This window comes from Sus scrofa, chromosome 2 (genome assembly GCF_000003025.6).
Source record: "Sus scrofa isolate TJ Tabasco breed Duroc chromosome 2, Sscrofa11.1, whole genome shotgun sequence".
NCBI classification, from domain to species: domain Eukaryota; kingdom Metazoa; phylum Chordata; class Mammalia; order Artiodactyla; family Suidae; genus Sus; species Sus scrofa.
The window spans coordinates 47,499,403-47,516,082 of NC_010444.4; the positions used below are offsets into that span (position 1 = coordinate 47,499,403).

The 16,680-nt window shown below is 35.3% G+C and overlaps 1 protein-coding gene across 3 annotated transcripts in view; it reads right to left on the reverse strand.

The window, feature by feature from the left end:
- Window positions 1-16,680, reverse strand: part of USP47 (ubiquitin specific peptidase 47) — a 134,732-nt gene that overhangs the window by 50,241 nt on the left and 67,811 nt on the right. For all 3 annotated transcript variants that reach the window (XM_021083314.1, XM_021083316.1, XM_021083315.1), the window contains 3 exons: window positions 15,336-15,481; window positions 14,692-14,771; window positions 11,791-11,940 (listed from right to left, as the gene is read on the reverse strand). In XM_021083314.1, coding sequence (XP_020938973.1) covers window positions 11,791-11,940; window positions 14,692-14,771; window positions 15,336-15,481 — 376 coding nt within the window. The remainder of the gene's footprint in view (window positions 1-11,790; window positions 11,941-14,691; window positions 14,772-15,335; window positions 15,482-16,680) is intronic.

The following is a 16,680-nucleotide window of genomic DNA, read 5'->3' on the forward strand; positions in this document are numbered from 1 at the left end:
GGCTCACGTATTCACCACCATAGTTTAGAGACTGAACAGCTCCTACACCATAAGGATCCTTCATATTGTCCTCTTATGTAACCACCTACCCATTCTTCCCCTTCCCAACTAATTTATAAGCTCTGGCAATGATTAATCCGCCCCCTAGTTCTAAAATTTTGTTATATCAAAAAGTTACATTAATGGAACCATATGTAACATTTTGAGATTGGTTGTTGTCACTCTGCATTATTTCCTGGAGAGTCATTCAAGTTTTGTGAATCAGTAGTTTGTTCCTTTTTATTACTAAGTAGTATTCTACAGTTTGTGTGTACCACAGTTTTTAAAAACACTTATTTGTTGAAGGACATCTGGGCTGATTCCAGTTTTGAGATATTAAAAATAAAGACACTATGAATATTTGAATTCAGTTTATATAAGCTTTCATTTCTCTGGGTTAAATAACTAAGTGTACAATTGCTGGAGCTTAGGGTAATTTCATGTTTAGTTTTTTTTATTTTTTTTTTCAAATGGCCACACCTGCAGCATATGGAAGTTATCAAGCCAGGGATGGCATCAAGCCGTAGCTACAGCAATGCCAGATTCTTGGTGGGGCCACAGATAGAACCTGCATCTATACAGTTGGATCCTTAACCCACAGAGCCACAGCGGTAGGTGTTACAAGAACTGCCTGTAACATATCACATTCCCCCCCAAAACTTGAGTGATCCGGTTTCTTCACATTCTTGCCAGCTTTTTATACTGCCACTAGTTTTTATATTTTAGCCACTCTGTTGGAGTTGTCTTCATTATGGTTTGAATTTGTATTTCACTATGATGGTAAACATGCTTTCCTGTATTTACTTGATATCTGCATATCCTCTTAGATGAAATTTTCTTTATGTTTTTTGCCAAATGTCTAAATAGGCTTTTACTATTTGAGACATCTTTATAAATTCTAGATACAAGTTTTCTGTGAGATGTGTGGTTTCCAGATATGTTCTCCACTCTGCAGCTTTTTTCTTCTTCACATAGGCTTTCAAAGAGCAACTGTAAAATTTTGATGAAATACAAATTGTTGAGTTTTTTCTTTGTGGACTGTACCTTTTGGTATCAAGTCTAAGAACTCATTGCTTAACCCTAGAACTAGAGGATTTTTTTCCTACAGGTTTATAACTTTACATTTTATGTTTAAGCCTATGATCCATTTTGGGTCAATTTTTGCACAAGCTGTGAGGTTTAAGGAGAGGTTCATTTTTGTGTATGTGAATGCCCCATTGTTTTAACATCATTTGTTGAAAAGACCTCTCCTGGATTCCACTGCATAGTTCCAAAAAAAAAAAAAAAAAAACCACAGTTGGGCTTATTTGTGTAAACCTATTTCTGGGTTTTCTATTACGTTCCACTGATCTATTGGTCTTATTCCAATACCATACAGGCATGATTACTCTATATATAATAAGTCTTTAAGTCAAGTAGAATGGTTTCTCCTACTTAATCTTCTTCTTCCAAACTTCTTTTAGCTATTCAAGATATTTTTTTTAGAAAAAGCTTGAAAAATCTTAGACTTTGGAAGGAATTTTATTAAAACCATGTAATTTGGGGAAGAACTGACATTTTTCTCATGTGACTTTTCCAATCAGTACGTACAGTATGTCTCTCCATTCATTTAAATATTCTTTTCAGAATTTAGTTTCCAGCACACAGATCTAGTCCATATTTTACTAGATTTACACCTAAGGTTCCCCCCACACACACTCTAAATGGTATCGTATTTTTAATTTTACTTTCCACATGCTCATTGCTAGTATTTTGAAATAAATTGATTTTTTAATGTTTATATTTTGCTATTTTGTAAACTCACTTATTAGTTTCTAGCATTTTGGACAGTCTTGAGGTCTTTCTATAAAAAATCATGTTATAAAAGGGGGGAAGGGGAGAACAATCTTATTTCTTCCTTTATATGGTGTCTTTTATTTCCTACTCTTACATAATTGTATTAGCTGCAACTGCCAGTACCATATTGAGTAAGAGTGAGAACTACATGCTTGCCCAGATAACCTCAATGTTCTAGGGGGAAAACATTCAGTTTTTCACCATGAAGTATGTTACCTGCAGATTTTTCAGTATATCCTTTATCAGGTAGAGAAAATTACTAGTTTTCAGAGTGTTTACCATAAGTTTTCACCATTTGTCAAAGCTTTTTCTGATCAATTGATGTGACTGTGTCAGTTTTCTTTTTTTCTGTTAATATAGTAGATTATACTCATTGATTTTTTTAAAATATGGGCCAGCCTTGAATCCCTGGAATGAACTCTACTTGGTTGTGGTATATAATTCTTCTTACATATTGCTTAATTCTATTTGCTAGTATTTTGAAAAGGATTTTTCCATCTATATGCCTTAAGGATACTGTCATGGTCATAGTTTTCAGCATTTGTTTTGTTTTTTAAATACCTTTATCTGGTTTAGTATGAGGATAAGATTAGATTTCATAAAACACAAAGGAAGGGTTCCTTCCTTCACATTTTTTGGAAGTGGAGTTCCAATTGTGGCTCAGTGGTAACAAACCTGACTAGAATGCATGAGGGCACAGGTTCGATCCCTGGTCTTGCTCAGTGGGTTAAGGATCCAGTGTTGCTGTGAGCTGTGGTGTAAACCAGCAACTATAGCTCCAATTTGACCCTAAGCCTGGGAACTTCCATATGCTGCAAGCGTGGCGCTTTAAAAAAAAAAAAAAGTGACATTTTTGGGGAAGAGATTGTGTAGAAATTAAGAATTGGTATTTACTATTCTAAAATGTCTGGTACAATTCTCCAGGTAAAACAATCCCAACTTAGAGATTTTCTCAAGAGATTTTAAATTATGAATTTAATATTAACAGTTATTGGCTATTCAAATTATCTAAGTCATACAAGAGGGGTTGTAGTTTGTGCTTTTCAAAGTATTGATTCATTTCATCTAAGTTATCAAATTTATGTGTGCAGAGTTGTCCCTTATTATCCTTTTGACATCTACAAAGTTTGGAGTGGTACTAATTTCATTTATTCATTCATTCATTTATTCTTGGCTGTACCCACAGCATGCAAAATTTCCTGCACCACAACAGTAACCAGAGCACATTAGTGACAATGCCAGATCCTTAACCCACTGAGTCACCAGGAACTCCCTAATTTCATTCTTAATACTGGAAAATTGTTTTAGCTTTTTTTTTCTGTCAATCTCACTGTAGGTGTGACAACTGTAACTACCCATCTTTTCAAATAATTAGCTCTCTTTCATTGATTTTGTTTTCATTATCACTGATTTCTGCTCTTTTCTTTAATATGCCCTTCCTTCTGATGCCTTTGGGTTTCTTTTGCTCTTTTTCCAGGTTAGATGGAAGATTAAATTATTGATTCACGGAGTTCCCGTCGTGGCGCAGTGGTTAACGAATCCGACTAGGAACCATGAGGTTGCGGGTTCCGTCCCTGCCCTTGCTCAGTGGGTTAAGGATCTGGCGTTGCCGTGAATTGTGGTGTAGGTTGCAGATGAAGCTCGGATCCTGCATTGCTGTGGCTGTGGGGTAGGCTGGCAGCTGTAGCTCCGATTCGACCCCTAGCCTGGGAACCTCCATATACCGCGGGAGCGGCCCAAGAAATAGCAAAAAGCCAAAAAAAAAAAAAAAAAGAAAAATTATTGATTCAAAAAACTTTTTTCTAATCTAAGAATTGTTACTAAGGGCCAGCATTTAACGATGTAATTTACCTCTCAGTAGTATTGCTTCATCTGTGTCTCAAAATTCCCAATAAATTCATTTCCATTCAGCTCAAAGTATTTTTTTTTTTTTTTAACAATTTCCCTTGAGACTTCCTCTCTGACTCATGGATTAGTATGTTGTTTATTTTTCAAATGTTTGGTGCCTTTCCAGTTATCTTTCTGTATTTTTGATTTCCAATTTGATTTCAGTGTGGCTGAAAAACATTAGCCCTGTGATTTTAATCTTTTTAGATTTGTTGGAAGTTTCTATCATGGAACAGGATATTGTCTACTCTAGTATGTAGTCCGTAGGCACTTGAAAGGAATGTGTACTCTGCTGTTGTTGAGTAGACCGTTTTATAAATGTCTATTAGATCTTGTTGGTTGATGGTACTGTTGGGTTCCATATTTTTGCTAACTTTCTGTCTAGATATTCTACCTATCAATTATTGAGAAGGGCACTGAAGCCTCCAACTCTAATTATAGATCTGCCAATTTCTACTTTTGGTTTGGACAGTTTTTGCTGCATACATCATACAGCTCTGTTATTTGGTACATACATGTTTAGGATTACTGTCTTCTTGATGGATTGACCCTTTTATCACTGGATAATGCCTTTCTCTGTCTCCAGTAGTTTTCTTTGCTTTAAAGTCTACCTAATATTAATGTATTCATTCCTTCTCTTGATTAATGTTTACGTGATGTATCATTTTCAGTCCTTTTACTTTCAACTTGCCTTTACCAATATACTGAAGAGTTTTTTGTAGATAACATATATTTTTTAACCTAATATGCTGATCTCTGCCTTTTACTTGGTATAGTTAGACCATTTACATGTAAATAAGTCTACTATTTTGTTTTCTTTTTCATGTCTTCTCACGAATGATTTGAACTTTTAAAAAAATTTTTATTTTGATTTCTCTATAGTGCTTTTGAGTATATCTCTTTTTCAGTGGTTCTTCCAGGTATTACATTACATACACAAAATTTATCACTCAGTCTAATGGTCCCATCCTTTTACCAGTTCAAATGAAGTATAGAAACCTTACTCTATGTCTTTTTACCTTCTCCCATTTATTATATAACTGTCTTAAACAGTTCCTCTATGCATACTGAGAACCACATCAGATAGTGTTACAGTTTTGGTTCAACTATCAATATAACTTACAAAATTTGGGAGAAAAAAGTCTATCGTATTTACTCACATTTTTCCTTACCATGTTTTTTCTTCATTCCCAATATTTCGATATGTCTTCTTTTCACCACCTTCCTTTAGAGAATTTATTTAGCCATTTCTTTTAAAGGTAGGTCTACTAGTGACAAATCATCTTAGTGTTCCCTCATCCAACAATGTCTTGATTCCTCCTTCATTCCTGAATAGTATTTCCATTGGGTATAAGACTCTGATTTATAGCTCTTTTCTTTCAATACTTGAAAAAATGTGCCACTTCCTTGTCTCCTTAGTTTTTGATGACAATCTGCTTATGAGAAATCAAAGTGCTTTTCCCTCATAAGAAACAGTACTATTTCTCATTCAATGCCTTCAAGATATTTTGTCTTTAGTTTTCAGAAGTTTAATTGTAACTGTAAGTTTAACTGAACTTGATGTAAAGTACTTTTGGCTTATCTTGTTTGTGGTTTGCTTAGTTTCTTAAATCTGTAAGTTTATGCCTTTTGCCACATTTAAAAAGTCTTCAACCACTTTTGAGTATTGTCCCACCCTGCTTTCTTTTTCCTCTCCTTCTAGGACTCCAAGGATGCAAATGTTAGATCATTTGTTATAGTTCCATGTTATCCCACTCATCCCCAAGTTTAGTTCTCTCTGCTATCTATTTGGACAATTTCTATTGTTCTTTCTTTCATTTCTATTGTTCACGGATTATGTACTATCTCTTCCATCCCACTGCAGAGCCTATTCACTGACTTTTTAATTTTGGTTTTTGTTTTTCTCAGTTTTAAATTATTTCATTTTTCTTTATATCTGCTATTACTTCCCCAAGACTTTCTGTTTTCTCATTTGTTTCAAATTGGTTTAGGAAGTCTCACTGAGGTATTTCTATGATGACTGCTTTAAAATATTTGTCAGATAATTCTGACATCTGTTGTTATGGTGTTTAAGTCTATTGATGCTCTTCTTTCATTCAAAAAGAGATCTTCTTGGCTCTTAGCATACAGTATGATTTTTTACTGAAACATAGATATTTTGGGTATTATCATATTCTGGATCCTATTTACATCTTCCAATTTAGCTGGCTTCCTTTGACATGGCTCCAGCTGGGGGAAAAGCCCTGCCTAATAACTGCCGAGTGGGAGTAGAAGTCCAAGTTTTTCACTTGAACTCTGTTGATATCCAAGGTGAGGAGGGGCTTCTCATTACCGCTGGCAAGGGTAGGGATTCTACCTACTCAGCAGGCCTCTGCTGATATCACCTGGGCTCTAAGAGGCAGGAATGTCTCATTACTGTTCCCTCTGTGGCCTCCACTGACACCACAGAAGAGGAGAGGCATAGCCTCCTTACTGCTGGGAGGCACTGAAAGTCCTGACTCTCACCTAGGCCTCCACTAACATTACTCCAGTGGGGAAGGATTGTCAGGTGTAAGGTCAGGCTCCCTACACGGGCTCTAATGACAGTGAACCAGGGGAAAGGGAAAATGGCAGTGGGGAGGTTCAGTACTGCCCAGCAGGGAAGAACCTCCTGGCTCCCTACTCAGGCTTCTCTAAAACCGCCTCAGCAGGGGGTTGGAGAGCCTTGTCACAACTCCATGAGGGTGGAAGTCTGGGCTCTCTACTCAGCCTTGGCTGGCATGTGTTAGGGTTGGGGTCAGTCTTTCTGTAGCGTTTGACGGCAGCACAAAGGTATTGGCTAAGTTTTCTGCCTTGCCAGGGTCTCTCTCTCCTGGTCTTTTGGCTAGAAAGACCAGGCTTATTAGTTTGTACCAGTTGCTATTTCCAGACTGCCAGCTTCTTCGGCTCCAAATTTGGGATATATTAGGCAAAAAGAAAACCCAGGGAACTCACCCCATGTCATTCTTTGAGTCCTGAGGTCCCTAGTCTTTATGCCTTTTCTCCACCTTTCAGAGTCTTCTTATCTTTATTTTATATATACTGTTCAAGACTTTCAGTTGTTTTAGCGGGAAGAATAGGGCAATGTACATCTACTCCATCATCCTGAAAGCAAAAGTCCCCACTTTTTAAACTGGTTCCCACTATGTCCAACCACACAAATTCCTAGAAAAAGGAGGGTAGAGTCTGTGGAAGAGAGTTTTCTTTATGTGATGCTTACATATTTGGACAAATCTGGACTACTCCACCATCCCAATAAGTTATGTGGCTAAGCCAGCCATATAAGAATTTCCAGATTACCTGTTAAATTAGGGTAGCACTTATGATATAAACCTGTGTTCACTAAATACTTGAAACACTGATGATTTCATAAATACTTATAAATTTAACAATTTTCTATTCAAAACTTTAAAATAATCATTAATTGTGTTTACTTCGGGAACAAAAGTCTTTTACATAATCTGATCTTTCCAAAGACACTATATGCAACTGTACAGCTAAATCCAATTTTAGACTTTTAAACACACTTTTTCATAATTAACAGGTATTTAAATGTACATACCCCCAAAGAGAAAACTATTTAATATACATGGTTTAAAATAGTGTCTGCCAGAGAGTAACAAGCAACTCAGTAAATATGACAAAAGGTACCCATAAAAAGATAGAGTTTAAGATTTACTATTAAATAGAAAAACTCTTCCCTAGCTAATGTCAGACATATGAGGCTATATCATTTTTGTTTAATTTATGAAATATGTTTGTATAATTAACCAATAAAAATTATATTTCCAATTTTTATGTATTATTATAATGTATTTGGGACTACCTTCTTGTAATAACATATTTTCAAATCTGCTTTGCAATAAGCAAATTCAAGGTTTCTTTGAGCTTGAAATTCAGAGATTGATTTTACAGAGACAGCTCTAATTAGTGAAAATAAAAGGTTCTAATTACCTAAAAATATCACTATAAATCAAGTTTTTCTTTAAAAGATTAACACAAGAAATTTTTTCAACTGATACCATTTTTTCAAGACAAACAAAATTATGTAAAACACTTGGAAATTATAGCAGATATTTTAGTATTTGCATTCCCCCCCACGATCCCAAGGACATAAATGTTAATGTAACAGTAGTGATTTCCTTATATCACTTTAATCTAATGAAGAACATTACAAAATATGTTCCTCAGAATCCTAGTATCCCTTGAAATACTAACAGATGTCCTACAAGGAAAACCCGTTGGTTAAACACAGTTAAACACATTTCTTTACCACAGGAACACTCAGGGCACTTAAAATAAAATATGCACTGTGAACTTCTCAAAGAGAATTATATTACACAGTTTCCCAAATTTATCTAATCAGAAGCCTTCTCCCAAACATCTATTAAATCCCATCGGAGACTAGTGCTGAAGAGACAATCAGAGACAGAATAGCAGAAAAGCCCTTTTCACTACTTTGTCAGGTAAAATGAAGACCAGAAATTTAACAAATATTATTGTTAAAATAACTAAGAAATGATTCAATAAAAAAATCAGGATGAAAAGCTTTTTCAAAAAATTACAGGCAATTCCTCACACTTACTAAAAAACCACTTTATACGTCATAATGAAAAATACTCACCGAAGTTGATTACAGATGTGGTAACAATAAATAAACTAAGTGTCAATTCCATTCTTATTTAATCTTAAATATTATTTTCAAGTTAATTAACTTAAACGCAGAGAAAAAAACAATTCCAGAAACTGGATGTTTCAGACAAAGTTTTAAAAAAAGACAACTTTCATTTTTAACGGAATTTCACACTTAATTACCTGAAATTAATCACCAGGTGTTAACCTCACTATACACACATAGCTATAGCACTGTGGCTCACTGACCAGCATTTATAATAAACAGAACATATAACCATCAATGCTGTATGTGTATATAAAGTACATGTATGTATACGTGTGTATGTACTCACAGTACATTTTTGTGTACATATACGTATAGCCAATAAAGCAAACAAACCAGAGCCCATTAATAAAAGAAGAAAAACACATTTTAAGACCTCAACTCAAATTAAGGCCAAATAGGAGTTCCCCTTGTGGCTCAGCAGGTTACAAACCCAACTAATATTCACGAGGATGTGGGTTCAATCCCTGGCCTCACTCATTGGGTTAAGGATGCAGTGTTGCCATGAGCTGCAGTATAAGTTGCAGATGCTGCTTGGATCCCACGTTGCTGTGGCTGTGGTGTAGGCTGGCAGCTGCAGCTCTGATTCCACCTGTAGCCTGGGAACTCCCATATGCTGCAGGTGCAGCCCTAAATAGCAAGAAAAAAAAAAGTTAAGGCCAAATATTTTAAAATAGTCTGAATAAGATTTTATAATGCTTCTTCTAACTAGATAAGTAAAATTCACATTTATACCACACAGAACGAACAAAATACACAATGGCAAGCAGTGATATAACACTAAATTTAGATGTTTTATGATGATTTCTGCAGTTTAAGAAGTACAGGTTATAGGTTTGAATTCAGAAAATAAAGGGAAATCACTTACCTCTAACTAAAGTTTTCTGAAGGTAGTATCCTCCTTAGAAACCCTATCTTGGGTAGTTTCACCTGCTATAATTTCCCTCAAGAGATTCAAGCAAAGTCTAGGAAGTTTTAGGGTCCCTTCTGCAAGCCCTATTAGCGCATGTGTGTTATAAACTTGCTCACATACTGCTTCATAGCTGTAACTACCAATTCTCACTCAATAATCACCAACACCCCACAACCACCATTATAATATAGGAGAGAATTTCATTTTAAAACGTGACTTTTTTCACTTCTCCAAAAATACTCTCCAAATCACTCCACTGCTGTTTCTATAACATGCTGAAGAGAGAGGTGACAATTCAGCAGATGAATAAATGAAGATTTAGCTATGCAATTATATTTGCTGAATACACAAATATTAGATTCCAACAGAACACAAATAAAATTAGCTTCTGCCACATTCAATAAATATGTTAAAAAAAACACTAAACATATATGTGAAATATCTTACATAAAAAATACTTTTAGGAGCTCCCACTGTGGTACAGTGGGATAGGCAGCATTTTGGGAGTGCTGGGACACCGATTCAATCCCCGGCCCGGCACAGTGGGTTAAGGATCCGGTGTCACCACAGATGCAGCTTGGCTTGATCCCTGGCCTGGGAGCTCCATATGCCAAGCGACTGCCATAAATAAAAAATACTTTCATAAACAAAGTAGAAAAAAAAAATGTACATCCCTTGGGAGTACTGAATATTTTCCTAGTATATTTTGCTAAAGAAATCCAATATTTACAAATGAGTTAGGAGATAAGTCACCATGAGACAAATGTTAATGATTTTTCAGTATGTCACTTCTACCTTAAATCCCCCCCCCCACAAAAAAAATGAAAAACTAAAAAGGCACTCAAACTGAGGCCAAGTTTCATATACCTAGTATAGCAGTTTACAAAGGGTACTGTTAAGCATTTAACAAAAATTTTCATATCAATTCAAGAAACTGACTGAAAAATAGTGGAGCAAAGAAGACCTGATCTTTCAGTATCCAGGAAAGGTCTTATACTTTGGATTCCCACTGACTGACTCTGTAACTTCTTGCTGATTATTTCCTTACAGTCTAGTCATATGAAAATAGAGAAAAAAGCAAAGCACATCAATTGTCCTAGAGGCCAGAGTACTAAATCATACCTGCAACACTATTTTAGAGGCTAATCTATGGGCTAATTTTAAGAACACCAATTTTAGCTACAAGCCACCAACAACTTGACTGTAGCATATATAAACTCTAAGACAACATTATGATGAAATTTTACTTTTCAGATGTCTTAGCTTTGAGAGTTTCCTCTGGCCGATAATAGGTTCAAATAAATGTTTCTGAACTCTAATTTTAAATATCAACTCAACTTCTTCCATGACTCCTTTTGTATAAGCAATTAAACCCAAAAATATAAGGGTGAAATACAAAAATTAAATTATTTAAAAAGTAGTTAAAAATGGGAACAAGAAGAGGAATAAAAAAATCTTAATCTCTCAATTTGATGCTCAATATGTAAGTAACTAGGCTAATTACATATAGTTCTGATTCTTCAAATTACCTGTGCTTATACAATACCTGGTCATTTTTAGTTATTTATCTACTTGTTTCTTTCTTTTTAGGGGTGCACCTGCAGCATATGGAAGTTCCCAGGCTAGGGGTCGAATTGAAGCTGTAGCTGCTGGCCTATACCATAGCCACAGCAACACCAGACAGAAGCCACTTCTGCAGCCTATGATGCAACTTGCAGCAATGCCAGATCCTTAACCCACTGAGCAAGGCTAGGGATTGAACCCACATCCTCATGAATACTAGTCGGGTTCTTAACCCACTGAATCACAATGGGAACTCACATTTTTAAATTAAATCTTAGAATAGGGATGCTCCTTTAAAAACTATGGCCTCTGTCATACAAAGCAGAGGTTATTTTTCCAATTTTAAAAGTATATGAAACAAAACTATACCTCAGAAAACAAAAAAGTACTTTCCAATGCAACAAAAAGGTCATAAAAGTAGCATTTATAGAATAAACTGTTTAGGGATCCCTTATAACTCAGGGGGTTGAGGATACAGCATTGTCACTGCTGTGGCTCTGGGTTTGATCCCTGGCCGGGAACTGCTGCATGTCCTGGGTGCAGCCAAAAAAATAAAACTGTTTAGAGGTTTAAAAAAAAGCTAAGGTGAAATAATAATCTAGTCACCTACAAGAAAGAATAAAAGACTAAGCCATGAGGAAGTACATCTGCATTCAGTTTCCCTTTTATACATGCACTATTAGGACTCACTGAAGGGTCAAAAATCTTCTAGATTTTGCTAGTTTAAATGCAGGAATGACTAACAACCCAAGAAGGTGTATCTAGGATGATACTTACCTTAGTAAAGATTATATACCACTGTGCTATTATGTATTCTGTGTATGGATACACAAGCAGTCAGCTGAAAGGTACACACCACACTAGCAAATGCTTGGCTGGACCCATAAGGTCGGATGACCAATGGAATATCAAGATATGTGTCGATTCTCCAGCCCTCATAACCACATTCCAGACATCTCACGTAGTCCTTCAGCTTGCCTTGATACAGTTCATTTATAAGATCAGCCTAAAAATAAGAACATTTGCATTTTTAAAAGGGTTCCTTAAAAATAATTTACCAATATGTCATGCCTTTTAGAATGAACTTCAAAAGGATACTGACTGAGGTTTTAGAAGACATTAAGATTTATCTAAAATTCTATTTTAAAAAATCAAGGCTTAACAAAAATCAATAAAGAATGTGTAAAAATTAACTACTTTAATTCTCATATCACAAAAATCCCACTATTAAAATATGTTTGGTTGAAATCAGTTATCAATTTATTTTAATATTAAGCCTGTATTATCTTGCCTTTAGGATGAGAATACCCTCTAATCTATCATTTTAGGCATACTGATAATTACACAACTAAATAACTGGCTATTTTTATAGCTTTACATATACATATCACCTCCTTCACAATACATACTTTGATTTCTAAAATCATATCCTCTATTTCAAGGTGCAAATAAAACTTTCAGTAATACACACAAAGTAATTTAAGGGAAAATACACTATTAATGTTTTAAAATGTACAGAAATTGAAAAAAATCTTAAAAATCCATCTCCATCAAAATATCCTCACCTTAGGAATGGATCTCTCATCTAACCCCCAAACTTGGCCAAATGGGGGCTCTTCTGGCCTAAAGGAGGCAGGTAACTCCCTAAGTAGGACCCTCCATGTGAATGTTTTGCCTTAAGATTCTTGTACCAAAACTTGGGAACTCAGAAGGAATGCCCTAGCTGATCTTAACAGAAGCGTTGATGCACAGAGGGATGTAATGAGGAAGGGTACCTTCAGATCCACAAGGAAGAAACAGCCCCTAATACTATATAAAGTTACTGAAACACAATCCTATAGATTATATACAGAAACTAGATCATTAAATGAACTTAAAATTTTTTTTTAATCTTTCCTAGGTAAGACTAGATAAAGAAAGTGCATTACGGTTTTCCTCTTTGATAAATTTACACCTAGGGCTGACAAGTCTTCAAACTAGGATCTACCATCACTGTCTACTCTAACACCATTTACTAATGAAAGCTTCTTCATTCACCTGCCCCTAATCATAGCTTTTTTTTTTCTTTTGGTCTTTTTACAGCCACACCCACGGCATAGAGAAGTTCCCAGGCTAGGGGTCGAATCAGAGCTACAGCTGCTGGCCTACACCACAACCACAGCAATGCGGAATCCAAACCACGTCTGCTACCTGCACTACAGCTCACAGCAATGCAGTATCGTTAACCCACTGAGCCAGGCCAGGTATCAAACTTGCATCCTCATGGATACTAGTTGGGTTCGTAAACCTCTGAGCCACAACGGAACTCCTGCCCCAGTCATGTCTTCTATATCTGAGAGGGCATTTTTAAGTGGTTCAACCTGGTGTTTTTCGGGATGGGGGTTGTTTGTTTGTTTGTTTTGTCTTTTTAGGGCCACACCTGCAGCGTAGGAGGTTCCTAGGCTAGGGGTCGAATGGGAGTTGCAGCCGCCAGCCTATGCCACAGCAACAGCAATGCCAAATCCAAGCCATGTCTGTGACCTACACCACAGGTCATGGCAAGGCCAGATCCTTAACCCACTAAGTGAGGCCAGGGACCGAATCTAAGTCCTCATGGATACTAGTCAGATTTGTTTCCACTGAGCCACCTTGGGAACTCCCATGGTGTTTTTCAGTTTTGATAGCAACCAATAAGAAAATAACTTACACTGCAACTCAGTACATGTGACTGTAATAAAATTGCATAAAACAATACTTAATGACTTAACCTCACTTCTCTTATGCTTCTCTATTTATTCCCCTTTTTTTAAGTGCTGGTGTAGAATCACTAAACTGATTTTATAACTTCTTCACAGATCACAATCTAGTTTGAAAAACTCTAGTCCAAGCCATCATAACAGTTCTGAAAGGAGATCCTCCAGGCTATCTTCCAGACTCTCCCCCTTTTTTTAGTCCCTAATGATCTTATCTGACTGCGTCTAGCATAAACCCTCCTCTGCACTGAGTCCTGAGCTCCACCTAGTTCGGCCTTGTGCCTCATCACAATGATATATCTAATGTTCTTCCCACTTCGAACCTGCTCCTCCTTCCACTGGTTAAGAAAAGGATCAGATTAACAAGGATCCTAAATGTAAACAGCAATATGACATGTACCACATTAGTCAAAAAGAAGGTAATGTTAGACAAATATATAGTCATATATTTTTATGATTACACCTGCAGCATATGGAAGTTTGGGCCAGGGATTGAGTCCGAGCTACAGAGGATCCTTTAACCTACTGTGCCAGGCTGGGGATCGAACCCGCGCCTCTGCAGTGACCTGAGCTGCTACAGTCAGATTCTTAATCCACTGTGCCACAGAGGGAACTCCTAGATGATTACATTTTATACTGTATAGTTTATAATATGCTATAGATAAAACATTGAATTTACTTAGCATATATCTGAAAATACTGTTCAGCAATCATTCCCAACACACACATGTACAAATTATATAGTTTTTAGCTAATATAGTTTTTAGCTAAAAAGAGACCATCTAGATCATAGGGCCCAACATCCTTATTTTAAAGATAAGGAAACTGAAGTCTAGAGTCATTTAATGAGGATCTTTAGGACTCAGTTAATGGCCAAGTGGGAATCTAGTACTTTCAATTTCCCATTCAGTATTGTAACAACTGTACCAATGCCAAGTTTTAAAACATTCCAATAGAATAAAGTCACTTTAAGGTAATGAGTACATTGTTTGAAAACATTCCCCTCAACCTGAGAAATAAATTACCTGTTCTGTTTGCTTCCACTTCTGTTCCAAAGCATCAAACATGACTCTACATAGTTCCTGTACATCATGCTGCTGCCAAGCTATTTTAAGAAAAAATTTAATTAAAAATAGATATTAATTTAGTATAATGAAACATTAGTTTTTTAAGACCAAATTGTCAGGAACATGGCAATGTCTATACAAAATAATGTAACTTTAAAAAGAACACAAAATATATATTACACTCATAGAAAAGCAATCACAAGGAAAAGAATCAAGAGAGCTTAGTATTTTATAAATATCATATGCCTTATGGTGCTACGATATTTACTATTTTCATTTTTCACTGTAGAGTTAATAAATGTCAATAAAAATCTAAGATTTTTTTATTTATTACTTTTACAATTTTAGTTTAAATACACAGAAAAGTATAACCAAACTTATTTTAAAATAAAATTTTAATTGGTCAAAAATTTATGCCTAAGCACTTAAATTTATTTTTAAATGCCAGCTAAGAAGCAATGAAAAGGTTAAGGTGTAGAGATTAACTAGGGTATAGAGGTTAAGGTTAATTAATATGGTAATATGTGCTATTTGTTTACAGTATGGTCTCTCAGAATTCCTTTGACTACTACAAAAACTTATCATTGTAAGAGATTTAGTACCCTCACTACTATCCCATCCAAAGCTCCTTGTAACATCTGTGGTTTCGATTGCTCTCTTTTTGCTGGTTTGTAACAAAACAAAAAGCCTTTGAAGTTGGTATGGGATACTCATCACTGGATCTTCTTCAGATTCTTCAAATTCCCACCTATTGAAATGAAATGTTTGAAAATTATTTATAAAACATATTTATTCTTTAAAGCTTAATTAATATTAACATCATAACAAATGCAAGATCTTAACTCTGGAGGCTTTATGGAGTTTGGTTATTAACTAAAGTTATAGTTAACAAAACAATGATGTTCCTCTAATTCATAAACTCAGTAAAAATGTAGAATCTTAGAGAAAAAGCCTAAGAAGGCAACATAAATAAAAGGCAAAGATTGTTTAAAAGTATTCGTTGAACATGAATCTGGTCAGGATTTTTGTCATAATTATTAACTCACAAAAAATACAGGGAACAGAACATTAACTGGTACTATGGCATTCAATCATCAAAATTCAAACTATGGAAAATACAGGACAAATGCCAACTTTTTCAATACAGATATATATTTTCAAGGAATAAACTACAATAGGGATAAAAGATGGGAGGGGATTAAAAACAGATTAAATAGGTTAAAAGTCTTATCAATCAATTTCAATGCATAGATCTCATAAGGATCCTGAATTGAACAGACTGTTTCTTTAAAAAAATTATGAGGCAATCAGGGAAATCTTATCACTGACCTGAGATATAATTTACATACATGATGGGTGTGTGCTTCTCAATAAACAGAGTGGAAGATTACAGACAAAAAAGGCTGATCATGAGTTGATCACATCCAAAGTTGGGTGATGGGTACAGAGGAATTCATTATACTATTGCACTATTTTTTAATATGTTTGAAATTTTCCATGATAAGAAGTGTTAAAAAGATAAGTACATTAAATAATACGGATGAGATTTTTACCCTCAAAAACTAATATTAGATAAACATCGGTCTAGCCCTAGCTACAGGGACTGTCTCAACAATCAAATTCCTAACTAAAGAACTTAGAATTCCTGGGAAAACATAAGATTGGGAGACTAAATCACCCACCAAGTCTTTAAAATAATTTTATATTCAATAAAATAAAATGTCAAAGACAAAATAAGATAACAGTAGTGGTTTTCTTATCCTAAGTTGGCAATCAGATTATTACTTTCTACTTCCTCACTAGAAATTTTTTTGTTTCAAAAGGAGGCTATAGTATTAATTTCCTTCTGCTGCAGTTTACAAACATACTACAAGGCTTTTTTGCTTCTTTTGGTATGTCCTTATGCTAAAACTTTCCAACACTTTTCTTATTTTAGGGCTTATTAAT